The sequence below is a fragment of the Calonectris borealis genome, chromosome 4 (assembly GCF_964195595.1).
Source record: "Calonectris borealis chromosome 4, bCalBor7.hap1.2, whole genome shotgun sequence".
Taxonomy (NCBI): Eukaryota; Metazoa; Chordata; class Aves; order Procellariiformes; family Procellariidae; genus Calonectris; species Calonectris borealis.
The window spans coordinates 15,037,485-15,065,079 of record NC_134315.1 but is presented as its reverse complement, the minus strand read 5'-3'; the positions used below and the strand labels follow the sequence as shown (position 1 = coordinate 15,065,079).

The 27,595-nt window shown below is 37.4% G+C and overlaps 1 protein-coding gene across 3 annotated transcripts; it reads left to right on the top strand.

The window, feature by feature from the left end:
- The first annotated feature begins 7 nt into the window (after positions 1–7).
- ZBTB49 (zinc finger and BTB domain containing 49) lies at positions 8–19,932 on the top strand. Of its 3 annotated transcripts, none has more exons than XM_075148762.1 (8): positions 8–114; positions 1,633–1,806; positions 3,797–4,902; positions 10,979–11,025; positions 14,836–14,909; positions 15,666–15,748; positions 15,839–16,000; positions 18,576–19,932. In XM_075148762.1, the coding sequence occupies exons 2-8, from the start codon at positions 1,655–1,657 to the stop codon at positions 19,247–19,249; spliced, it is 2,298 nt and encodes a 765-aa protein (XP_075004863.1). In that variant the 5' UTR covers positions 8–114; positions 1,633–1,654; the 3' UTR covers positions 19,250–19,932. The 3 variants fall into 3 exon arrangements, with proteins under 3 accessions (XP_075004863.1, XP_075004865.1, XP_075004864.1); XM_075148764.1 differs by having other exon boundaries at positions 15–114; positions 1,615–1,806; XM_075148763.1 differs by having other exon boundaries at positions 15–626.
- The last annotated feature ends 7,663 nt before the right edge of the window (positions 19,933–27,595 follow it).

Genomic DNA, 27,595 nt, shown 5'->3' with positions numbered 1-27,595 from the left:
CCGCAGCGGAAGCGGAAGGAGCGGCAGCGGAAGCGGCGGGGTGAGGCCGATGGTGGGGCTGGCGCTGCCGCCGGGCGGCCGCGCGGGGATGGAGCTGGGAGGTGGCTGGAGCCGGTAAGCGCTGGGCTGAGCAGGGCCGGCTCCTTCCCCTCGGCCGCTCTCCCGCCTCTGCCAGGCCGCGCCGCGTTCCCCCCGCCGAGGGCTGTGTGGCGGCCGCGGCCGTGTCCTCCCGCCGCGGCGGTTGGCGCTCGGCCCGCCCTCAGCCCCGTCCCCCTCCGGCAGCGGCTGCTCGGACCCGCTATCGGCCCCCGCCCGCCCTGCTCCGCCTGCGGCGCGTCCGCGCCTTGCCGCGGTGCCGCCTTGTCGCCTGTTCTCGGGGCAGAGCCCGCCTTCCCCTCGGTGCCCGGTCTCGTCTTCTGAGGCAAAGCCTTCCTCTGTCCCCCTCTCCGTGCTGCACCGTGAGCCTGAGCTTTAGCTAGGCAAGGCTGCGGGGAACCTGAAATGGCAGTTTAAGCATAAATAGCGACTGTGTGGCGGGGGTTCCTCTTGTTCGGGAGCAGCTCAACGTGTCTGCCTTTTCCGTTGGGAGACAGGCACCTGATTGCTGAGATACTCTGAATTCACAGGTTGTTAAAGTACTTGCAAGATCCTGTGGTGGGAGCCTTACACAAAGCAACCTGTTATCTGGTTTCTTGAAAGCCTGGTAAAAGACATGATAAGAATAAATAGAAAAAAGTACAATATAATAGCTCACCTTAATACAACAGGAGGCAGTGAATCAGAGAGTAACAGAACAAATTAACATGTGGAGTCTTTAGCGCTCGTGAGAATTGAGAATGAGGGCAATCACTTTCTTCTCATGTTTAACCCAAGGTGGTTTTTCTGCCTCATTCATTAGTTAGAAGACGAGAAGTTCTAATTGTCCTAATAGTTGGAATTTTCCTTTCATATTTACAAGTGTGCAGGGGAAGAGTTTCATCTTTATTCCAAAAAAAGGAAGTATAGAATTGAGTGTAAATGTGTCCTGTGGGAATGTTACTTGTCTTCCCTTCAGCCTGTTCAAAGAAGTGATTTTTAAAAGAGACTTTACATTGTATTAAATAAAAAAAATTACCATACTAACTTGTCTAATGAATCAGATCCACGTGGGAAATGTGCTTAGCTACAGCAGCAACAAATATGCATAAATAATGCTACTACAGTGTTCTCCATTTTCAGTTTAGAGTGAAGAAACTGAGGTTTTCCTCTACAAATGCTACTGATTTTGTAGGTGTGATATGTTTTTGCCTTAGAATCTAATGCTTTTCGAAGTTGTCTAAATTGCTTTTTTTTTGTTGTTATGGAGTTCAGTTTAGTGGCAGTGCCATTAGCACGTTTTTGTGGAAGCTTTTTGTTGTAAGCAAAACGTCATTAAAATCAATATTTCCTGTGTGTATTGCTGTATTTCTACTCGTGAGCAATACTGTGACTCATCTTTAATCAGAAAAATGTCATTAGAGCTCACGTTGCAGGTGTAAACTGAAGTCTCTTTCCTTTGGGAGCTAAAACAAATTGTAAAAATGTTCTTCATATTCTAAATTCATTTTGCAATTTAATGTTTAGAATTCATCTTAGCATTTTATTTCATTGTAGGTAATTTAAGTGGCTTTCTAGCATGGACACTGTTGCTGGCCATAGTTGTCATCTTCTCCAGCAGCTACATGAACAGCGCATTCAGGGTCTTCTTTGTGACTGCATGCTGGTGGTAAAAGGTGTCTGCTTCAAAGCACACAAAAATGTATTAGCTGCTTTCAGTCAATATTTCAGGTATGTGATAGAAAATTCTTCTATTAAAAAAGTGAACTAAATTATGTTGGTTGAGGTTTTCTCTGAGAAGGGTATTTTTTTCTGGTAGTTGCAGACTAAGCAACTGTTGGAGTGTAAGGGGAAAAGTTAAATTGTTTGTCCAGAGTATCAGGTATTTAATCTAATTAAAAACTGTGACCATCCTAATTTATTTTCTAGATATATATAGCTAACTGCTACACTGTTTGAGTTTGGCGTTTTCTTGCTTTCAGTGCCTCATGTGATGGATTCTGGCATTGACCTGCATTTAGTATTTCAGTATGAAAAGATAACTGTTTACAAGGAGCATAGTAGAGTACATGAACAGGGCCAGATAAGGGATATAATTGATGAGACAATTCACATTATCCATTTCCGGATACTGGGAATTGTTTCATCAGTTATATATTCAAAATAAAATTTGATTATATAGGTTACTATTGAATCTCTATTTAGAACAGATTCTTGGAGACAACATCTGTGTGTTGAAGTATACAGGTGGCCCATGAAGCAACATCACTGGTTTCTTTCCTCTCTGTGTAGCCCTCATTGATCCTCCAGATTTTGGGGGATGCTAGATCTCCCAACTTAGTGTTTTACTTTAGTTATGAGTAAGCTGTTAGATCTGGCAGTTTTTAGACCTTGTTTCTTGAAACATCTCTAAAGCTTGACTACCAATTCTTATGTAAGAAAATTATTTTTATGTTACGACCAGGGAAAAAAGATGAGAGGTGGTTTTTCCTTTTTCTCTTCTAGTGTTGTAATCCTGATGATGAAGTGAAATTATGCTCAAAGACTGAATTTTTAAAGTAGTTAAGAAGAACTAATTCAACTCTTATTAAAATTGAATAGGATATAAGTGACTAATTAATTTAGACTGTCAATCCAGGTCTGTTCATTAAAGTTCTGGTTTTAATTTAAATAGTATGGGCTGGATTTGTGAAAGAATTTGGATGTGGGCACTGGCTTCAGAGTGGCATTTAAGTATGAGGATAGGACAACTTAAGTATGGGGGTGCATCTGAAACTCTGCATTTCTAAAGTTTAAGCCTAGACTCTCATTCGCTTAAGATTCAGAGCTTATTGATATTATGCCCATCTTTAACCAAAACCTAATTTGAGAGTTAACCCACGGAGAGGAATCATCAAGTTCAGGGCATTTTCTAGTGTAGGAAAATAGCTACATAGGAGTGACCTGACCCCATTTATATATCATCGTTTACTGTGAGAGTATCAGGTTAGAGATTGGGGGTTTTAATGGAAAGGTGTGAAGTTCCTGACTGAGGCAGAGTATACGAACCCACTTAATCTAGGATTGGTTATACATGTGAAGAACTCCAGCTCTGAATAAGAATACTTTATGCTAAGAATACTTTACAGAGAGAATAGATTGAAAATAATGCCATCCTCTTGTTTGCTATTACCATACTCATATCTACTGGCAGAGAAAGAACTAATAATAAGAACTTTAATAAGTTTGATGGACAAGCTCAGTTGCCAGAAGAGAATAGTTTAGCTGACTTTGAGGTCTATCTTCTCCTTCTTACTGGAAAATTTCTCATGTCCTGTTTTATTTGCCATGATGGAAGGAGAAACACCATTCCGAGTCAACCAACTTTTGCGAATAGTTCATAAATACACCACTGCACCTAATATGTAAAGGACATTGGATAGGAAACCACAAGTATAGGGTGTGATTTCAAAACATTAAAACCCACAAAATTAAAGTTATATAAAGGATCATTTACTGTGATTTATACTTTAAGTTTACTAGTGTAGGACTAATATGTAAGACAAATAATTGAACAGTTTTGAGACGTTCATCTGCAAAAACACAGCAGTCTAGATAAGACCATATAGTGTAAATTGTTGTTTCATATCAGCCAGTCTGTTTGAGGTGTATGTGTATTTTTTTATAAAAGTGTTTGTGAATTATTTGTGCTTGTGTTTGAATATTTGCCTTATTTTATCAGGACCCTTTTCCAGAATTCTTCAGGCCAGAAGAATGATGTCTTTCACTTGGACATTAAAAATGTAGGTGGGATAGGCCAGATCTTGGACTTCATGTACACCTCTCACCTGGATCTTAGCCAGGACAATGTACAAGCTATGTTGGATATTGCACAGTGTCTCCAAGTGCAAAACGTGCTGAACATTTGCCACACCTTTTTAAAATCTGCTACAGCTGTAGAGCAAACAGCCAGCATGCCTTGTAATAGTGTATTTTCACTGCAGAATACTTTGACTTCTGATACTAGCTGTGCCAGTGACAGTTATGGAACAAACCTATTGCATGAATGCTCATCTGACACACAAGCTAATAAAGTCTTGGCTGACCACCATTCTCATGCATCGCAGTCTGTTAATCTTCATGCACCCTCAGGTGATGTACAGAAACAACCACAAGACTCCTTAGATGGCAACTGCACAGAACTTCCATTTAAACAACCAAATTACTATTATAAACTACGCAACTTTTACAGTAAACAGTTCTATAAGCAAAATACTTGCTCTAATCATGAGAGAGTAGTAGACCAATCCTTTTCTTACAACGCGTCTCCAGAAATAAACACAGTAGAGAATAGTTCTTGTACTGTCAATCACTCTGAGTGTATTCTGGAAACCTCTGATCATTTACCATCAAACTTCCTGGTTCAGTCCTTGAATGAAGCTGCTCCAGACCAAGATGCAGAAAGCACGCTTATGCAGCCCACTAAACAGATGCGGCTGAAAAAGGCAATACACCTCAAAAAGTTAAATTTTCTAAGATCTCAGAAATCTGCAGAGCAGCCGCCTGAGCCTGAAAGAGATGACAGTAGAATAACGGAAGTAATTGAATCTGTAAATGAAAGTACCATGGACATGACAAATGTTAGAGTTCCTGAAGAAAAAGAAGCTGAAGATGTCGTGAATTCTGAGAATTTTGAACAAACTATTGAAATTGAAAGATCTCAAGGTCCTTTGGAACAAGAAGGGCAATCACAGCCTCTTCAGTCGCAGAGGCAATATACTTGTGAATTATGTGGGAAGGCTTTCAAACATCCAAGCAATTTGGAGCTCCATAAAAGGTCTCATACAGGTACAGTTATCAATAACTTGGGCTGCAGACTGAATATTTCAATTAAAGAGGATGTCTTGCGGTGTCTCTTGATTCAGAGATGCTGGTTAAGGGTCTACTTTCAAGAGGCTGTGGGTTTTGTTTTTTTAAAACAAATAGTCATACAGGAATAAAGACTGTAAGTCTGAGTTTAGCTGAGTGTTTTAATTGCATTAAAGATTTCTCCTTCATATTTGTTTTTTTAGGGTTCTTTTTCAAAGAATGTTGTGTGTTATTTCAACGAAAATTTTATTTTTGTCTTGCATTTAGAAGAGACATTTCTAGTCAGTTTTTCAGATGGCCCAGGAGTCTGAGTCAGGTAACAATGAAAAGTGTAAATGCATAGAAGACAATACTACAAGTGTTCTAGACGATCTCAGTTCTCTCTGATCATATATTCATTGTAAGATACAAGTGATTAGGGCTTGGTGGTCATTTCTTTAAGTAGAAATATGCACTATAATTAATTTATACTTTTTTCCTACTGTGAACAACTTTCATTGCGTTTACCTAGAGAGTAATGCTATTGCAGACAATTAGGCTACAGAGTGAATGAGAATTTTTAATGACTTTGTTTTAAAAACTCACAGGTAATATTATTTTTAAACCTAGCATAGATTTACTTCTAGTATCTTTTTATTCTAGTGAAAAACAAGACCCAGTCTAACTTTGCATTAATTAATTTGTCTGTTCAGTTTAACCAGTATGTTCTATTATATTTCTACAACTTTAGATATGTTTTTTTAAAAGGGTTTTTGAGAATTACCTTAGCTAGTCAAGTAACACCATTGATTTCAAGTCCTTGAGATTCCATTATTCCTGTTTAAGCTGTTGAATTTTTTTTGCTGTTCTTTTTCCCTGTATTAAATATACAAATGCATCTCTCTCAATCTTGTCAAATAAACATCACTTTGCAAATGAGCATACATGTATCAGTACTTTGACAGTAAATATGAATCTCTCTTAGCAGACATTAATTTCTTTTGTTAATTGATCCTTAGTATTAAGAATTTATTTTTCCACATTATTAGTAGAAAAATCTTTCCAGAACCTGAAAATACAAACATTTTGTATTAGCTTCCTGAAGTTTTCACTTGGTATCTTTGACTACTTCTGTATGTTCACATTACTAAAACTATATATTTTTTTTTTTAATTTGGTCTCCTGTGAAAGAGTTGCATATGTCTCTTACCTAGATCTTCTCTTTGCCTTGTATTTTTTTCAGTCTGTTACCTGATTTGAGCTGACATCATCAGGTATATTTTAGTATCTTAGAAATTTCAGGAAAATAGGTGATAGAAGATAGAGCATCTAGAGAAGTCCCAACTGAGGGAGAGACTCTGAAGTCAGTAAGAGAATCTATGTGAAAGAGAGTCCCCAACTATGAGAAATCTGTTAGAAATCTGTCTTCCTTAGACATCTTAATCACTGGAAGGAATCTGGATTTTTTGAGTTCTGGTGCCCATAAAGCTACTTGTTTTTTTAAGAGTGTGTTGCCCGAGTGATAGACTCAATTATTGTATGTTTCTGAGTCTGCTAAACCATTTAAAACATGAAGTTCAAAGTTTAGTTTACCTCTTCTAATGTATTGTAATTTAAAGGTCAGGGGAGTGGACTGGGTACTAAGCTTTACAGAAGAAAGATTTTATAGCCCCTGACACAAGTGTTTTACAAATATTTTTTTTCTTTAGACGCAGCATGGCCAGCAAATGCTTACAAGTGTAGGAAATGGGAAAAGGGGAAAAGGGTTGCAGTAGCTTTGCAAGGTTATTTATGTATGTTGCAATTAATTTCTTTGTTCTTATTTGAGGTCTGTGTATTTACACATGCTTCCACTCCACTTAAGCTCTGGTAGGTGTTGTTTCACATTCTGCAACACTGCCTGATATGAACTAACTTTATACATTGTATAAGAAAAGTGATCCTAGACTTGTTTTGTTGTTGTTGCTGTCCTCCTCTACTAGTCTTGAGTATACATTGGATTCAGGAATTTCATACGCTATGTTCTTCCAATAGTTTTAAAAAATTCCAGACTTGAATGCTACTTAACATGGCATTAACATTCTTCTATAGATGTGCTAAACTGGCAAAGCTTAAGTTTAACAAATAATAAGCACAACAAAGAAGGATGGAAAAACTGAGGCAAGAATATGACTAGATATTCCTGTTCTCTTGCCTGTTATTTTTGGGTCATGTTAATTTGTTTTTAAGTATCCAACTAGTGCAAAAAGAGTACTTGGAAAATTTCAGTGGATAGTGAGTAGGATATTAATATAGGAAGGGTCTGTAGCTGAAGGTACAGGGCACATCTGCATCATCAATATTAGGTATACTGGTAGTTACGTAATGTAAGTGTATGCTAAAAGCCATTTTCATTCATCTGCCACTTCAGAAAGCATAGCAAATTGCTAGCTAATAAATTTTATTTAAAAACATTCATTTTCTAGAACTGAGCAAAAGGGCTAGCAAGCATTTAAGTATTACAGTGCTTACTGAAAGTCCTCCAAATCTGGTTTTGCTGAAGAGGTGAAGGAAGCAAATTACTAAAGTGGACCTTTCACAATGGCAAGCCAGTTTTTAACCCACAAATGACAACTCTTTCAACATAAGTGTTGTGGTGGCCTAGTTGTCAAGAAAAGGCATAAGTAAAATTCTCTGTCCCTGAATCCTAGGAACTCCTAAAGAATTTACAGGTTAGCATGGTTGCATTGACAACTTGTCTATGTGAAGGACAGGCATACTGTGTTCAACACAAGTCAGTGTATTGGGTTGTCTAGCTGGTCTAATTGTGTTGCTAGTGGATATTTAAAGGAATCTCTAAATAGAGCTTATTGCATTGACTTTAAGATTGATTTTGACTTGACTGAATGTTATAATTTGTTTTTTATTAGATTGACCTGTCTGAAAAAAAGGAAGCAAATATCTCTCTCTTACACAGTCCTTACCTATCCAGGAACATCCAGTGTTTTGTTTTTTATTAAAAATATTTTCAGGAAACATCTCAAAAAAGACTCAAAACCCAACCCTGTGGAAAGAACTTTTGGCAGGATGGAAAACAACAGGAGCAGAGTTACGCTGTCATGTAATACACTGTTGATCCTCAACCTTTTCATGCTGAGCTTTGCTTGAGCAAGTTGCCAGCATTCCATGCTTTAGTGGGTCCTACTCCTCACCTTTGTGATCTCTTCAGGAACACCGCTTCTGCCTTCATGCCTTTCTCCTTTGGAGCTGACACACCACTGCTTTGATCCCATTACTGTGTACTTTATCTTCATCTCTTTTTGCAGAGTGTTGAACAAGAAGAATGCAACAGAAGATAGAAAGCACAAGGCAGTCCGAGGGTTCAAAAGTAAAGTCCCCTGGATATTTGTTTAAGCATTGTCTTAATTGTAGTTCAGTTACTACTTGTCCCCAAATTTTCTCTATTGCTGTTGATCCAACTGTGGTCTTTGAGAAGATTAGTGTTCTTGGATAAGGTTTTTGGTTTGGAATTTAATGACAGTCATAGAATCATAGAATAATTTAGATTAGAATGGACCTCTGGAGGTCATCTAGTCCAAGCCTCTGCTCAAGGCAGGTCAAATTAGATTGGATTGTTTTGCTCATGACCTTGTGTAGTCAAATTTTGGATATCTCCAAGGACAGAGATTCCACAACCTCACCAGGCAATCAGTTCCAGTGTTTGACCACCCTCATGGGGTAAAAGATTCTTTTCTTATATCTCATCGGAATTTCTCATGATCTAACTTGTGTCTGTCACCTCTTGTCTTATCACTGTGTACCTTCAGGAACAGCCTGGTTGCATCTGTCTTCCCATTACATGTAGACAGCAGTAAGATTTCCTGTTTGTCTTCTCGTCTTAAGGCTCCACATATGGTCTCACCAGTGATAGGTAGAGAAGTTCAGCTTGCTAGCTGCACTCTTATTAATACGCTCTAGGAAGCAATGAGCCTCACTTTACGTGAGGGATGCTACAACACTGAGTAATTTAGTATTTCTGCTAGAATTTATTCTTGGAATAAGCTACTTGATATGCCCGGTGGTTTGGAGTTTTATGCAGGTGCAGAATTGTTCTCCAAAAACTAATTTGATGTTTCTTTTCAAATGAACCTTTTTTTTAATCTTTATCATGGGAAAAGAAAAACTTCAACTCTTTGTACATCAGTACAGTTATAATGCAGCTGCATGCAGCGTACAACAATAGTTTTGAGAAATTTGAGCCTCCAATTCCCTCCCTCCCTCTCTAGTTATTTCAGGGTGGATTTCTCTTCAGATAATAGTCTTTGTGTGAACAGTAACTTTTTTCTTGGTGTAGGTAATTTCTGCAGAAATTGCTAGGGTTTTTTATCTCCAAACCAGTGTTTTTTATCCTCCATTTCAATTTACCTTGATGCTTTTATGGTTGTCAGAAGCCTTCCCAGTTGCCACAGATCTGTCTTCCTGTTGGTTTCATCTATATTTGTGTTGTCAGTACCAGAATTTTTAGTGTTTTGCAAATTTAGAGCCATAATGAAATCAAGCCTCAGTGCTCTTTATAGTTGAGTTATGGGTTTCTTAATTTTTATCTTTAATTGAATAAAAGCTTTCTTGAAACTGCCGTAAGATTTTCATTCTTCATTAAGTAGAAGAAGTAGATTTAGGTTCAAGTTGTCAGAATAACTGCAAGATTGCTATCTGTGAAGCCACGTAACTGTGTATGTTTACTCTGTGCTTTAAAATCAGAGAGGATTGCATTCAGATCCTGAAATACGTTGAAAGAACATTTACCTGTATTTGGCAGCAGGGAAGGAAAATGAAACCTCAACACCTGGATATTGTAGATGTTGCTCGTAATACTTCCAAGGATGGAGAAGAATACTGAGGATAGAGGATACTTGCTGGAAGAGAAGGCTACAAATAGCCAAGAGGTGTTCTGTAAAATCAGGAAAATTATAATTAAAAAAGTAAATAAAAATCTTTAGACAGATTCTGAATCAGCACAAACATGAAACACAGTGTAAGAACTCCTTTTTCTTCTGGAAATATCTGCATTCAAAATCACAAGGATTTACACTAATTCTTTTGCTTCCCTGTACCTGTGGGCGAGATCATATATGTCCTTTTAAAGTACAGTTAGACTCATGAAAATATCATTAGAAGTCTGGCTGTCATTGAATTCAGTGGTATTTGAGCATTATTATTGTTTTAAAAATTCTAGAAGATGCAGAAATTTTTATCAACGGTGTAAAAACTAGGAAATGAAGAACAACGCAGGGAAAAAATTACCTGTATGAAATACTGTAGAGGAGAAAAAGTGATTAGAAAAAGGTATTTGTCTCGAATTGACAGCTAAAGAATTGAAGTATTGTGCAGTCACATTCTAGATTTGAGAGTAAGTTATTTCGAAAAGCTAAAGTGGACTGCACTAGTTTTTTACTAAAGCTGCTCATATGTTTTTGGAGATTCAAGAATACCATTTTTATATGTATAAATTCAGAATTTTGGAGCAAAATACTTGGGTTAATTATCAGATACTCATATAGGATGAGAATTTGAAGGCAAATATATATTTGCTGGAAGTGAATGGCTACGTGCTGATCAGAGATGTATGTACACGTTGAACCAAGAAAACAGAATCCTTCAAAATTAGCTTCTCTGCATTCCTTATTCTTTTTAAGAGTGGGCCTTTGTGTGTACAAGTGGAAAAACTGGTGCACTTCCCATAGCTTTTATTGTAGGACCTTGTCGTCTGTTCTGTTCTGCCTGGAGGTATGGTACCCCTTTCACGTGGGAAAAATGTATTTTAAAAAAAATTACAAAACACTCCCATTCATATCAAAACTCTTCTACCTACTTGTTTTGCAAGATGAATTCTGTTTCTGAGCAAGCGTGCCTTACAAGCTTAATGGTAAATGCTGTAGTTCCCTCTTGAATTTCCCCTTAAATATATGGGTAAGTGTCCTTTTAGGGATATTTTTACTCTTACATTATATGTTTTACGAGGAAGCATACCAATTTAAAACATTTGTATTTTATTGCAACTATTAGAAGTTCTGTGTTCTGTTTCTTCTCCTTTTAGGTGAGAAACCTTTTGAATGTAACATTTGTGGGAAACACTTCTCACAGGTGGGAATATTTTATATTATGGTACTTACACTTGAAAACAAAATGCATCTATGTGTTGATTCTAAAAATAAGCTTGGTTTTAAGTCTATAGATTAGATTTCTTTGTTCAAAGACAGACTTGGCTTTAGGGATAAAATATTAAAATGTCTTATTTGAAAATAACATGTTAAATGTTTTAGATTTCTTTGATATGTTTTGTACCTTTGATTCTGTCTGCTCTCAGTGGATGTTACATATTTTACCCTCAAATGTTTAACTATACAGAGCCACAACTATATTTGAAATACAGAGAACATTCATTCTCAGACTGTGCTTTTGCCTTATGCTTAGGGATATGTTGTGAATAGCGTTTTTACAGTGTCTGAAAAAAATACAGGTTAAAATTTTATATGATGTTGTATTCACAATACAGTTTCATCTTCCTAAATGGCATAAATTATTAAGCAGATTTTTTTGAGTCAGTTTCCTTCTATGAAGAAGAACAGCAAAGTCTCTCTGAAATGACAAAACTCAGCTATGATTTAACAAAAAACTCCTGTGAAATTCCCTACTTACATACAGGCCCTAAGCTTCAGCTGTCTTAATTTGCCCTCCAATGTTTGCTTACTGTTCTGGGTACAACAATTCATTTGTATTTATACAAATTTGGTGCCTAGTTGTCTCCCGTTTCCAAAATGTCTATTTCTTTTCTATTTTCTTGGTTGGAATGTGTGCACCTAAGTACAGGAGATAATAGACAGGTGCATAATTTTATACTAAGATTAAATAATAATTATTGTTGAATAACTTTGTCTGTCTTATGGTTTAAGGATTAGAATTATGTGGTCTTTGTTTACCCTCCCACTGGTGCTTGCGCTTCTCTTGCTCCAGTTTTGTAGTCCACCAGTGGGACTTCTTTGACCCATGAATCTGATGCAATTGCATCCTCCATTCTGTTACTAAATATGAATGTAACACTGCATCCAGCAAGCAACAATGTTTTGTCATGCTTATCAAGCCATTTGAGCAACACTGGGTCTGCTTATTAGGCAAAGTAAGTGCATTTTCATTCATTTTGATGGCTGAACTTCTAGTTATTCAAAGAAAAAAGTAGGTATTTCCAAATTCCATTAAAAGTACTTTTGGCAAATGGAGTGGTATTCTGTACCATTACTGTGGGGGAAGAGGGAATAAAACAGCTTCATACACTCAGAGTGTATGACAGGCACGACAGACTTCTCATGCAACATGCATTGCTGCTCTTTAACTAAAAACAAACAAAACCCCAACAAAACTGGAAATTTCTGCCTTTTAGTTAAACACTCTTAAACACCTTCGTCCCCTTCCCTCCCCATTACCTCACTTGCCTGAAGGCATAAGTAGATATGTATTGATGGACAATACCTACATATCCAAAATATGAGCCATAGCTTTCAGCTTGTGTGCTGCAGTTCTTTCTCTGGTTATAAAAGGGAACTTGCATACTTCTGAGGTACTTGCCTTTGAATTGTGCAAATAAGTAAGACTCCACTTACCAGAAGGTAAGATGCAAGGATAATTACTATCTACTTTTTGCTTAAAAGACCATCTCTAATCTTGTTCTTGATCGTCTCAGTCTGCAGGCACAGAAGTAGTAACACTTTCCTTATTTAAGCCTTCATGTTCTGTGCTTTTGAGACAGTGCAGTAGTTGTGCCTGGTAGTATGTCTGCTCCTGCTGAATGTAACTGATGTTCCATGTGTTGGAATGAAGAAAGTGGCGAAAATTGACATAGGAACTTCTAGTCTGGAACAAATAACCGTAAAGGTCTTTGATTTTTGGAGAAAAAAGTTCCTTTTGTACTTCCAGGCCTGCATCTTCCCTTACTACTAGTACACAGCCTGTTGCTACGTTGTCCTTCTCTGGTTGGTGATCTGGGATATCATGTTTTACCTCCTGACTACTTCCTTCTGCAGAGCTTCTTTTGGGGGACCATATGCATTAGTTCCTTCACTTTAAAAGCATGCTAGTTACAACTGGACTGAGTCTAGCATATCTCCTTAGTCTTCAAATTTGTGAGGAGTGGTATGCAACCAGTATCAATAATAGGATTCTTCTGGGCATTTTTTTTTTCTTTCACTGAAATGCTAGCAGAAGTCCTCTTATGCTTTTCTATTGGGGTGGCATGTTATGCCTTAACCAAGGTTGTTACCACCTTAAAAGCTTAGGAAGAATACAAATTACTTATGTTCTTACCTTTTTTTGTCTTAGCACAGTTAATAACAAGCTTTTGCCCTCATTAGGAGGAAGTGACATAGACTTTTCATAAAGAAATGGATCTACTGCTACTTTCTGTAAAATGTTCTTATTCTGGCTAAAACTGCCTGTATGAGAAGTGTTTCAGAGTAATTGTTGCACTTCAAATTCACCCTGTGTCTTTATCCAGAATAACTTTCAAATGCCTGTGATATGATTTGTTTTGTGATGTGGATAAAGGTAAAGGTTCTGTCTTTTGTATGTTTCTCTCAAAGGCACCTCTGCATAAAATCCCTTGCCTTTGTAAAGCACGGATTGCACATGGAGAAGTCAATTTAGTCTTCTCCTTCCTCAGAAATAGGTGCCCAATGCTTCTCTTTGGATGGATTTTAGTATTATAAAGTTTGGCCTGAGAACAGTGGTTCAGTTGTACTGCTGTCTGAAAAACTTTACAGGGGTTAAAGAAAGCTCTCTCAGAGTTCAAACAGTGATCCATTTAATATTGTCCTCTGTGTCTTTTGTGTGTGTCTGCAGTACTTTAGTTCTGGTATATTATAAGCTCTTCTTACAGTGATTGATCATCACAGGTAATTTATTATGTAAAAAAGTCGGAAGAAATTACTGATGGGTCATATTTTTGTTGTCTTACTGTGACTAAGGAGGACATGATAATCTTTGCATCCCCGATTTTCTTTCCTGATTGAAAGGACTTAATGTTCCTTTAGTATACTTAGATAAAACCAGGCAGTTATCCATCAAAGCGAACGGAAGGGTTAAAAACTGACGGTGGAAGTATGCACAATTTATGGAACCTCTGCAGCTCTTCTATCCAGACTAGCTGTATCTTGTGCTTTGAGAACTGGTCTCTCAGTGGATTAGCCATTCAGAAGCACCAGTGGCTTTAAAAAAATAAATTAAAAAGAAGTTGGAATGAGTAAGATGGTTTTGTCTAGTCATTATCTGATTTGCCTGCTAGGCTAGCATGATTTTTACAGGATTGGGAGAGGAAAGATCTGTAATAAAAATTAGTTACCATTTGTTCATTTCTGTACTTCCTGTTCCGTTTTCTTTTGATATGAGTAAATATTTATAGGTTTGGACCAATTGGCTCTGAGTATTTTATGGACTGAAAAATGTTTATCCTATTCTTTTCTTTTTAACCTCCTGGTAGGTGAATTCAGACATCCTGATGTAACAATATTTTATTTGTAGGACAGGGAAAATGAGACTAACATGAACCATATTACTAGTAAGTTTTCTTCTTCACTGCAATCTAGATAGTGTAATTTTCATTTATAATTGGATCTGTTTTCAACTATAGGTCTTTCTTTTTCCTTAGCATTTGATTCCAGGCGTCTTTTTTTTTTTTCCCTGTTCTTGTCAATGTATAATTGCATACATAAGCAATTGGATCGTGAAGTACATGGTAGTCTGTTCTTACTAGGTAAGAAAGCCTGAGTTCCTACATGCTTTGTCGTCTTCACTGTCTTAGAATTAGGAATAAAAAGCCAGTCTCATAGTCCTCATCGTTGTCTTTTTATCTGTCTACAACAACAGGCTAGCTGAATTTAAATGTTTAAATTACTGTCTCTTCAGGCAGGTAATCTCCAGACACATTTACGTCGACATTCTGGTGAAAAGCCATACATTTGTGAAATCTGTGGGAAAAGGTGAGTAGAATTGTTCATCTTACGAAAGTTAATATGATAAAACTTGTTCATGTTCTCTTTAATCTTCATGATGAACTAAGGGCCAAGAGCTAAGGCAGCATGCTGCTCAATTTTGTTTGAAAGACATTGGGTTTAAATGTGTACTGATGGGATTAAAATACATAAATGTCTGCAAGTGTCTTGCTGCAAGTCTCAATAATAAGATAAACATGTCACCACATATATAGTTTATGGTCTTACTTAATTTTTTATATATTGGTATCTTTAGTTAAGGATATACTGTTATGTGTATTTTGAACAGTGTGAGTCACAATAAATCATGCAGTTTTGTACCTTTCCTTCACATTTTTTTCATTGTTTGGTAATGTAATTTTTGTTACATTTTATGGAAATTATGAAGTATGGGAAATTTGACAAATTTAAGCAAAGCATTAAATATTTCTGCCTTCCACTAACAGGTGACAGGAAATACACTAATTTAGGAGTAGCATTTGTACTTAAACTAAGTTAAATGCAGAATAAATTAGCAACATTAATGGTGAAAAGGGGTTTTTTGGGTTTTTTCTAACATAAATTTAATTGGACATTGCCAGCTTCAAAATGTTTTTCTTAAATGCATCCATTTATCTGTGTTTTAGATTTTAATCTTTGTTCAGAACATCAGCCATTCATTATAGTTGATTTCCACGTGATACTCAGTTTAGGAGAATAAGGGGCTTATAAAGACAGTAATTGGTTTTCCGTATTCTGTTACAGATTTGCTGCTTCTGGTGATGTTCAGCGTCATATTATTATTCATTCTGGAGAAAAGCCTCATCTGTGTGATATCTGTGGCAGAGGTATGCAAGAACCAAAGTTTCTGCCTCTGAGGTTTTTTGATTGAAATGTGAGGAGTCATTTTAATCTCAATGTCTGTCATATTTTTCTAGGATTCAGTAACTTCAGTAATTTAAAGGAACATAAAAAGACTCACACAGCAGATAAAGTATTCACCTGTGATGAATGTGGGAAGTCATTCAACATGCAACGAAAATTAGTAAAGCACAGAATTAGGCATACCGGAGAGAGACCATACAGCTGTTCAGCATGTGGTAAGATTTACTGTGTATAGCTCGGTTGTGTCTTTGCTTTTTAAATGCTAAGTAAAAGTACCTCTGTCAGCAGAATAACAATTAACCAAAATGATTTTAAATTAAAATAATACCGTGTTGTGAAAGTTTTTCACAAAATCTTCTGTCTTGCATACTTCATAGTCTTTCATTTGGTGTATTAAACTCCTGTAGCGGTTGTAAGTAAGTTCAAAAGTGAATTTCAGTTGAAGAATAGGGAAAGGAAGTACGAGGAATCAACATGGGATGTGTACATGTTTGCTAGAGAAGTACTGATACTAGCTGCTTCAAAAATTGATTTATTTTCAGTATAATCCTTTCTGATGGAAAGCTAGGTTTGGCATCTCTTGGCTATCGATGGGATTTTTTTTACTTCTTTTTTTTTCCCCCTAATTGAATACTGTTTGCATTTATTGTGGTTTAACTCAGCAGGCAGCCAAACACCACACAGCCGCTCACTTACTCCGCCCCGCAGTGGGACAGGGAGAGAATAGGAAGGGTAAGAGTGAGAAAACTCGTGGGTTGAGATAAAGACATTTTAATAGAACAGAAAAGGAAGGTAAAATAATAATAATAATAATAATAATAATAATAATAATAATAATAATAATAATAATAGAATATACAAAATTAGTGATGCACAATGCAATTGCTCACCACCCTCACTGACCGATAACCAAGTAGCGATCGCTACTTCCTGGAGTACGCCTACCATTCATATACTGAGCATGACGTCACATGGTATGGAATACCCCATTGGCCAGTTTGGGCCAGCTGTCCCGGCTATGCTCCCTCCCAGCCTCTTCTGTACTTGGCAGAGCATGGAAGCTGAAAAGTCCTTGACTAGAAGGGTACTTAGCAACAACTAAAAACATCAGTGTGTTATCAACATTCTTCTCATACTAAATCCAAAACACAGCACTAGGAAGAAATTTAACTCTATCCCAGCCGAAACCGGGACAGCATTTAACTGCATTCAGCCACAGAGTTGATAATAACAACCTTTGCTACTTTGCTTCAACCTCTGGAATACAATCAAAACTTGATCAATGCTTCATACCAGAGAACACCCGTTTTCAGAATCTGCTAGGTAGGTCATACTTCCAGGTGGTCTGAAAATTGCTCTTTGATCAATGATTCATCCTTGTATAACATAGTTCTCAGAAATTGCATTGTCTATCCTTATCTCATATGTTACTCAGCATCCTGCATACTACTTACTTTTCTGCCCTTAAGTGCTATTTTGGTATAATTTCATTCAAGTTCTGAAGAATCAGCTTTGGAGGAGGGTAGCTCCATATGATAATGTCCAACTGCAGTATGTTTTATTTATAATGTCTTGAGGCACAAGAAAAGCTAAAATTATCAGGAGGTCTTGCATCAGAGGGAGGAAATACAGACATGCAGGATATGAAAGTATAAACAAACAGTCGTGTTGCTGTCATTAAAATAGGCTTATTTTCATCTTGTCTTGTAGTGGTCTTTTGATTATTTTTAATTTTAGCCAGGTCATCTTGTACTGAGAAGGCAAAAATTGTGCAAAGAGGATCTGATCGATCGTTAAGAAATCATTCACATTATGCAAAAAATCCACATGTATTATTCCAGTAATTTGTAATTTTATTGTTACTGTTCAATGGCTTTTCTGAAGAGAAATTTGGGCATAGAATGAAAAGTATGATGCCAAAAATTGAGACTGCAGTTTTACCGGGCTTTCAGATAACACAATTCATTTTAGTTGATATCTGTCCACACAAAATAAAATAATCTTTAACCTAGGTAAAATGAGATAAAATCACAAATAGGTACCAGCTTATTTCTACTATCCTAAAGAATGTGAGGTGTCTGAATCATGTAGCAATACTGCAAATTAATGCTCTCTTGTTCTGCTTGTTCTTCTACACTTTGCCTTGGTTCAACTTCAGGCACTTTTTTCTTTGCAGTGTGTTAATTGAGCTTATTTGAGCCTGTGGTTCTGAAAATAGGCAAACAGTTGAATATTTTATTGTATTCTAATATTTACAGCAATAAAACATTACAGTTTTGACACATTTTCTGGCTAGAATATAAAAAATGGATTGCTGCATTACGTTAGCTCAAAGTTAACAAAAAAAGCTAACTTTGTCAGCACTTTAAGAATAGTTCCTTGGTAATGAACAAACCATTACTTTCTATGATGTAGTTCTCACTGGAAGAATATATTTAGAAGCTTAACAGCACAGTTTTTCCAGACAGATTAATTAAATTGATTATTTTAAATTTTTTTTTCTCCACGAAGATTGATACAAACTGCGGGCACTCACAGCTTTCAAATACGAATGGATATTCCTGTCTCTGGAGACAAAAACTAAAGCACTGGGAAACACAGGTTAGAAAATCAGATCAAGAAGAAGAAACAAGTCATTGAATTGTAAAAATAGATGGAACTTGTTTGAAGCTGTTCTAGATAAACAAAGTACTACGATTGGGACATACCATACCTTATTTTCTCTAATTAAAACATGTTTATGCACTTGTGTTAAGAACAAAATCTTAATATATCACTTCTGTGTTGTAGGGAAATGTTTTGCAGGCTCTGGTGACCTGCGCAGACATGTGAGGACTCACACAGGAGAAAAACCCTATACCTGTGAAACTTGCAACAAATGCTTCACTCGCTCTGCTGTTCTGCGGCGGCACAAGAAAATGCATTGTAAAGCCACTGATGAAGGTCCAAACACACTAGATGAATTTACTCAAGGGATTGAAACTTCTGATCTTGACAAATCTCAGAGTTCTGATTCTTTTGGCCAGGAAATGTCTGTTACATTGTTACCAGTGTCTGTTAAATTTCCCATTCGTCCAGCTGCAAATTCAACGGAATTTGATAGTTCTGCAGATTCTTACTGTAAGTTGCGATCAATGATTCAACACCATGACTCAGCAAACCAACAGAAACTGAATATGGATTCTGCTAAACTCCCAAAAGCTCAGGCGCAGCAAACACCACCACCACCACCATATGCTTACGGAGATGTAGATGTATCTTCTGCAGAAGAACCCTTACAGTCTGATAATATTCCCATGATTCGTTCCTCTATGGTTAGCTTGGACAGTCATTGTAATGATCCACTGGGCAGTCGCACATCATCTGCTGCATACAAGAATAATGAAGGACCGTTCTTCTCCAGCATGACCCTCTGGGGCTTAGCTATGAAGACCTTGCAGAATGAAAGCGAATTGGAACAGTGAGGGCTCAGGTGACTGTATCAAAACTTCTCAGAGGCATTTCATGCTAAAGTGATTGCAATTGCACTGCAGCGTAGAGAGATCAGAGCTAGGTTTTAAGCCAACTAGCTTGGATACTGGTAGAAATCAAGATACGCATGCCCAGAACCCAGTGTAGGCTGCCTTTACACTGCTTCTCAGCAAAGTTCAAATCTAGTTTCAAGGACCTTTGTTGTTCTGTGACTGCACTGTGTAGCTCATGTTGCCAGGACTTACTAAAATTTACCATTTACTAAATTTGCCATTTAACTTGGTATTTTTTACCTGATAATGGAGGAAGGGATGGCCCAATGTCTAATTTCATTATATGGGTGCAATTCAAGTATGGGTCATTAGAGTTGTATAAGAGTGTAGATATGAAAAGAGGAAAATATTTAACAAATCCCTAGTGAACCTGAGTTTCAGTAGTGGCTTTCTTACCAGTAGGATCATTGGTTTACATGACTTGAGTATTGTGATATTAAATTTAAATGTTAAATACTGGACAGTATTTGTGATATTGCAAAGTAACTGTATATCTAGAAACTTTATTTTTTTACAATAAAAGCTTTTTTAGTATTTTATAAACTATTTTGCACAGCAGATTATTTGTACAATGAAGACCAAGAGCAGGAAATGCGAATAAAGGGAAGTTGTTTTACATTGTATCTGAATTCAATGTGTTTCATCTTTTTATGAAAGTTTTTCAGTAACATAATTCCATGTATTCCAGGTATCTTTACAATGCTAATGGGGATACCACCACAAGAAGAGCTGCACTACAAAATAAGTGCAATCAATATACCAGTAGATTGTCTTGCATTTCAGTGAATTGGTGTAAAATATTGGCTAATTAATTAACCATCAAAAGGTTTTAGCAGCGTGTTGTCAAGCTGTATGCTAAAACGTTCCTTACATACTGTAGTTTCTGAAATGAGAATATCCTTGTACTAACCCTTTTTCTGAAGTTCATTCACAGGCTGGAAAGTCTGTTTGAAGTACGTACTTCTTATTTCCTATAAGGAATCTCAACGTTCACCACTAGCAAGACAGCTGTGTGTACTGGTATCTCTAGTATTATATGATAAGACTGGAAGACTTCAGAGTTGCACTTGCATGAAAAACAGTCCAACATTTATTTGGGACTACAAAATCACATAAAACCCCCAAACATCTGGTTATATAAAAATTTTGGTTGTGAAAAGTAGATTGTAGGCTGTGAAATAGATTTCAGTGTTTTGCAACAGCTAACAAGATCTGGTATCACTGGTATTTTAATAACACTGCAGTTCCTCTGCTGAAAAAGTCGTGTTTGTGTAAAACTAATAGCCTGAACTGTCTAGTAATTGATATACAATGTCACATTTTACTGGTATTAGAAAATATATTGTCATTTGTATCCCACTAAAGCACAAAAATTCAAATCTATTATAATTGGTTAGTTCTTGGTAGAACAAGAATTGGTAGAACAGGAATGTAGACCACAGGTGACTTATAGTCCACTGCTTGCATTCTGTGGAAGTTCAGAGCCTGGAAAATACAGTATTTTTCATATTTTTAAAGTGCTCACCACATTTTTCCCCCCAGGAATTCAAAACTAGGTGTTCAGTTTCTTATTGCACCATCCATTGCAATTTGTGGCTTCCCTTCATTTAGCTGGGCCCTGTACCTCCCTGTTTTTAACTGCTTTCCACCTAAGCTGCAATGAGAAAGATAATGTTGCTGGCCAGAGCATAGCACTCCTTAAAACAAAAGGGGCAGAACATTACACTGTATATGTAAGTCTTGAAAGATACAAATTTCTCTCAATCATCATTTAATGTTATGAAAAACTTTTTTTCACTACACTAACAGAGCAGTTAAAAAATCCAGATGCACTGGAGAGCAAATTGGGGTTTTTTTTCAACTTTCTTTTCTTGTAGTGCACATATATGAGGAAGTTCTAAAACATCTCTATTTTTCCAGGCAGTGAAGTCAAAACAAAGAAGCTTTTGCAGTGCCTAATTTTAAAAATAGCATGTAGGCTAGCAGAACACAGTCCCACCTAGGATTAAGCAGGGAACACTTTGTATGTTTGAACCCTTAGCTCTTCTCTCATTCATTTTCTTTTACATTTTTTGCTGGTGAACACTGCAGATCTTTGTGGAAATCATCCACATGTTATTCAACAATCCATGTATTATGGTTCTGCCTCTGTCTCTCTGTGCTCACACTCACTCTCACTCTGCTTTCCTTGCACTAGTGCCTAAGGCAAAATGTGGGTATCTGCCAGTCACTAGCTCTGTAGCTTTCCCCATGTCAGAAACTATTTTTAGATTTACTTATCCCAAGAGAAAATAAAAATTTGATTCTGTTCCCTTGAGGATTCTGTTGCTTGGAAAGGACAAATCTGCAATTTGTAAACCTCCTAACTCTTTAGTTGCCTCTGGTTCTGCAATGGTTTTGCTTTCTCTGTTGTATTTTGGTGGACTCAGTACAGGATAGGTTTAAAACAGACGATGTTGCAGCCTTTGTGCTCTTCTAACAGAATGTTGGAGGTCTGTACACTTTGTTTTGGAGGAATGTGTTACTGCTGGGGACTGTCTTAAAGTGAAAAAGGCATCTTGAGATGCCTGTGAGCGTATAGATTAGATTGGTACGTATCAAGTGCTTTATGCCGAGAGGACAGCCGTGTTGCATAAAGGATAATTTGCTTGGCAGTATTTCTTTCTGTGAGCGTGTTTCACACCGAAAACGTGAAGGTTCTCAAACCTGCTACCAGATTGTGAATACTATTTGCAGTTTGGGGAGTTTGATAAAACACCATGTTGCAATGTGGCATCTTTGAGAAGGAAGTAGAGAAAACACTGGTGGGAGAAAGCAATCCCTCTGAGCTTGCGCAGCTGGAACCAGAAAAAGCAAGAGTTGCAGCACTGGGCAGGAGCACTAAGAACTATTGTTTCTAGCTGGCTTGAAGGAAAACCTGAGCAAGAGAGAAAATTCAAAAGGTGAGTAGATAGATACAGGCAGATGGAAGAGAATGAATTTTTATGTATAGAGTAAGAAGTTTTGGATTAAGAAGCCCCATCCCTGCAGCCACTTTGCAGTGAGAATATCACTGCCTGACTGCAAGAAGATGTATTTTGCTTTTGCGGTTCCAAAATCAAATATAGTATGTCATGTCAATTTAGTATTGTCTAGTGCTTTTCTCAGTGAGAACTCTGTAGGAAATTACCTTGAAAGAGGATCTTTTTCTGATTCCTAAGAATTTCCTATGCCAACCTATAGGTCCATAATGAAGAGGATGTTTGAGTGGGAATAGCAAATACCATCTGATAGTCCTAACGCTGCCATAAAGGTGGCATAGTTGGAAAACAGCAGCCATCCTGTGACTTTGAAGAACAGGTGCAAACCATGACATAATTATTGGGCCAATAGTATTTCACAAGCAGCAGACGCGCAGCCATAGCTATTGCTCATAAATATCCATAGCCAGCATGCTGAGGGATATGAATAAGCATCAGTCAATTGGCTAGTAGCAGGCACTGCTGAAATGCCATTGTAATCGATGTAAATGGCATGCTATTTTAAAAAAAAAGTGTTAACCAACCTGGCATAGTAAAATCGAAGGACTGCTAATTGTTATTTATTAGAATCGCTATCCTGCAGTTCAGAGCTGCTGTTCAGTTCATCTTGCAAACTTGAATCACACTTGTTTCCGTAAAATGCAGGTAACTGTTCAGGGCTTAGTTTGGGTTTGTTCAGTGCAGAGATATCTCTGTCATTTGACTCCTGCACAATATAAAAAAAATTAAATTATAGTTGTGTTTACACTTTGAAGGCATTATTGTGTTTTTTGGATGATTTAAGTGCATTAAACCTATACAAAATTTTTATGTGGGTATGTTTTCTGTGTGTACATAGGAAAATGATACATCATATAATTAAGTCTAAGTTGAAATAACTCCCCCTCCAAAAAAAAATCTTCTGCTTATCTTGAGACTTACGATCTAGTTTAGTTAGAACTGAGAATAAAAAGTTGTTTAAGGAAGGAGAACTTCACTAGGAAGGACATACCACTTGTTTGTTACCTGTTGCCGTTCAGCACGTATAGTGTTTCTGTGGTCGGAGACTTTATCTGCATTCTCTCATACTCTTTTTAAACCTGGCCTACTAGATGTTTTGCAGTTTCTTGAATTCAGAGATTGGGCTTTAGAACAGAGCACTTGTGCTTTGTTTCCATGGCTTCTTCAGCAAGTCCAAATAGTCTTAAACTCCTGTTGATAATTTTATAGGGAAGTAATTGCTACACATGAAGTCTTCGCAAAACATCTAAGTGGCATATACAAGAGCAAGCCAAATTTAAGACAAAATCAGTGTGAAGCAAGTGGAACTGGCCCCATAGGCCATTTGCTTCTGGAATCCACTTTTTTCTTTCCTTTCATTGTCTTCCCCACTGTGGGTAGCTCCATTCATACGTGGACAGCTGCATTCAATTCTTGCTGCTCACTTTATGCCACTTACGCACCCCTCATAATCCAGACCAGAGGTTAACATATTCAAGCCCAGTGAGGAAAAATGTAGAGGCATATAGGTAAACAGAGTCCCACATACTTTTAAAACTTTATAAAAATCTCTGGTCTCCGTGTTTCGGAGTGTGTGCTGGGATTTTGGGTATTCAGCTTTCTTGCTAAAGAGCTTGTTTGAGAAGTGATACGTAAAACAAACATGACAAGAAATGTAGATGGTCCTGCTTGTACAGAAGACTTAATAGAAAGCAAGCAAACGTGAGCTTTATAGGCAGACTTGAAGGAGGAAAATGTGATAGGTTGGGAAATGTGTTCTTATGACAACTGAAGGGCCTTAGATGCAGCTATTTTGTAATTCAGTATGCTAATGACTTCAAAGTGACCTGTGCTCCACTGTGCTGCAAATAGATTTCTTTGTATTGGTATACACAGGCTTGTGCTTTCTGGTCCATAGCCTTATTCATTAATCCTTACTGACATCTATTATTGAATTTGCCTTCTCTAAACAGTCGGTTTCCATCTCTGTTATTAAATCTCCATCCTAGCAAATAGGTAAAAATTGCCTTTAAAACACAGCCTAGTGAAGACACAAGCTAGTGACTCAGACATTCTTTTTTGTAAAGACAGTACCCCTACTGTTTAAATACAATTTTTTTTTTTTTGTAGTTGATATTCACATGTGTGTTCAGATCTGACAACAGTTTTGTTCTCTTGGTGAGGGAATTTTTCCTGGAAGGTTACAAAAGCCCATTAATGCAACCGCACAATGCAGTGCTGAGGAGCGTGCATGCATGAACTACAAGTCTGCCAGCTTTTTGTGGAGCTCTGCAGGGGGCAGTATACTGAAATAAAGCCTTTCAGGCCCTTTTAATGTAGTTCTGACCTTCCACTCTATATTAAACAGATGACTGGAACCAGAAAGATAGGTCATTGTGATTGCAGTTAATATTTGTAAGGACCAAAGCAGCTCTCAGCCTTTGAGGTAGAAGGGAATCATCTTAAGTGTGAAAATGTATCATCACAAGAATGGAGAGGATCAAAGGAAGGCCAGCTGGTGCTCGGACATCTTTTCATAACCTTTATTACAATGCTAGCATACACTAACCTCAATGGGAAGTCCATTCACTTCGTGTATTTCAAATAGATAATCTGTATTCTGGTGAAACAAAGACAGCTAAAAAAGCCCCTTCTAAAAAGGCACTGGTCGGCACAAATTTGCCTATGATTTAATCATATTGGTTTTCTAAAGTCAGCTTTGCTTTTTCAGTGCAAGTATATGAATGTATGACATGCTTATTTTGGAAGTGGCTGAAAATTTGTAAATATACGTACAGAGCTGATTTTACTGTGTTTTACTTCCACTTCAGAATAAAGGCCCTCTGCATTTTCACTGCTATGCACAAAAAGTAAGGCACAGTATTTCAGGGAAAAACTGTACAGAACAGCCATAAGCATTAAATCATGCAGGAGGTATGTGTATGTGGAGTCATGAAAAGGACAAGATTAACGCTGATTAGTTTTGACAAACACCAAAATTTAAGCTTGGGCTTCCAGGGAACATCATACCACTGTAAGTATATATGAAATTAGCAATATCAAAGCAGAAAATCAATGAAGATTGCTTTTTAGAGGTAGGCTGTTACAGTAAAGTCCTGTGTCTACAGGCTGAGGGCTGCGCTACTAGATCTGTGCTAAATGGATAGGGAAAAGCAGTGGGACTGTAGGTATAGACCACAGGTGAGCACTTCTGCCATGATATTTTTCAGATGGGGAACGCCAGAGATCACTAGAACATCAAAGCTCAAACTCAAGTGTTAAATGGTTTAGTCATTACTTTCAGATTTGGATTTCAGTCAATCACTTTCTGAATTTGTTCCATGGATCCAGAATGGGGAAAGTATCTCCCCTACTTGTTGAGCTGGGACTTACTTCCAACCGACTTTATTAAATGTTTTGTCTAAAGATTGACACCTATGTAAGAATTGAGTTATTTATGAAGTTAGGCCTTGACAGGAAATTCAGCAGTCAGTCTCTTAATGCTACAAACCACCAAATGGACAAAAGACTATTGCCTTTTCCTACCCAGAAAGGGACGGCAGACACTCATCACATCAGCTGAGTAATGACTGCAGCCTGTGAAAACAGGTCTGAGGGGTGCTGAAGGTCTGACAGCATCAGGAGATGCAACAACTTCGTTTCAATTCAAAAGACATTAAAATCATTCCTGAATTCTAAAGCTCAGAAAAAGAGGTATTTAATTTCTTTTTCTCCAAGTAATTTGCATATCAAATCTCTCTCCCTCTCTCACACGCACTCTCTCCCTCTCTCTCCTCTCGGTGATGTCTCTCTCAGCAGCTGTCTAGTTACGAATCACTCCTGTCATCTGAAGCATATTTTTAACACTTCTGGACGTGCTCTAAAAGCAAATGCTGTTAAACAAATAATTTGCACTGTTTTTCCATATACTCTCTTCACTTCCCCAAACCTTTCTTAATCATGGTTTTAAAAGCTGGGTCACAGGGGAATCAGGTACTGGAAAATACAACCTTTTGTATTTGTGAGAGTATCATAATGTTACATCAAGTTCTTATGTAATGTAGATCTGTCTGACTTGCAGAAGACGAAGTTGCCTGAATCTTAAGAATTTCACTTCATTAAGATTCATATGAATGTTGCCTTTGGTTTCACTCATTGTAGTCTGCACCCTCTCAAGCTCAGACTTCAGTTTGAGTTTAGGAATTGAGCATACAAAAAGAAAATCACTGTCAAAGCTTAGTTCAGCTGCTGTTACGGTAAAGTAGATTAGATTATGCCTTGTTTGCTTCAGAGCAGTTATTTTACAGCCTGAAATGGAGAACATAATCATGGAGCCTGATAAATTATTTGTCTTCTAATCATAAGTTTCAGAGCTACCAGAAAAAGTACATTGACCAAAAAGGTTTTGATCTTAAGAGCTTTTCTGCTTTTCTCATCTCCTCTTTGGCCGAAGGATGCCCGCTGGGGCCTTAGGGACCCAAGGATCTTCGCTAGGTGCCTGGAAGGCCTTTGGAGTCATCCAGTAACAAGTCAAATAGGAAGAAAAGTGTATTTTGTTCTTCTCCCACTGGCTAGTAAGTGACTCTTCTGGAAATTCGAATATTTGTCAAGAATAAAAGTTGTTGAGCTCTGGATCCAAATGATTACATTGGCACATGGGGAAAACAAGAATCCTGATTGTGCCCAGCTGGAAAGAACTTTATTTTTCCAAATAAAATGTGGCTTTTAAATACCTAGGACCAAGTTAGGTTTGACTTTTCCAAAGCCAAGAAGCGATAACCCTAAAAGATGCTTTTAACTGAAGTCCTAATGCAAGTGTTATACAAACAGTATTTATGAGCCGCTCATTTCCACTTTGTGTTTGCATCTGGAACTTCTGTTTTTCTTTCTTGTTGCTTTGATGTCACATCCCTTTGTATTTTTTAAGTGCTTAGAAGAACCCTAGTGTGACAAAATACTAAATAATAATGAAAGTCTAGGACATAAAAGGATATTGTGTAATGTATTTCTGATAAGGAGTGCTCTCATTTGTGGACTGGAATATGGATGAGCATCTTGAGTGCTCTGACTGTCCTGCATAAATTGTTTGTCTTTGTTAGTAATGTGGCTGTAGTGGAATCATCAGAGAGTCTGAAAGTTTTGTTTTAAACAAGGAAGCTCTGTCAACCACCATTAATATCGCCACTATTCAGCAGCATAATTGTAAGATTTGTGCTATTTGCTGTTCTCAAAAGTTCTTCCCTCTGAAGATGTGATTAGGTAAAACCTACCATTAAAAGGGGTTAGC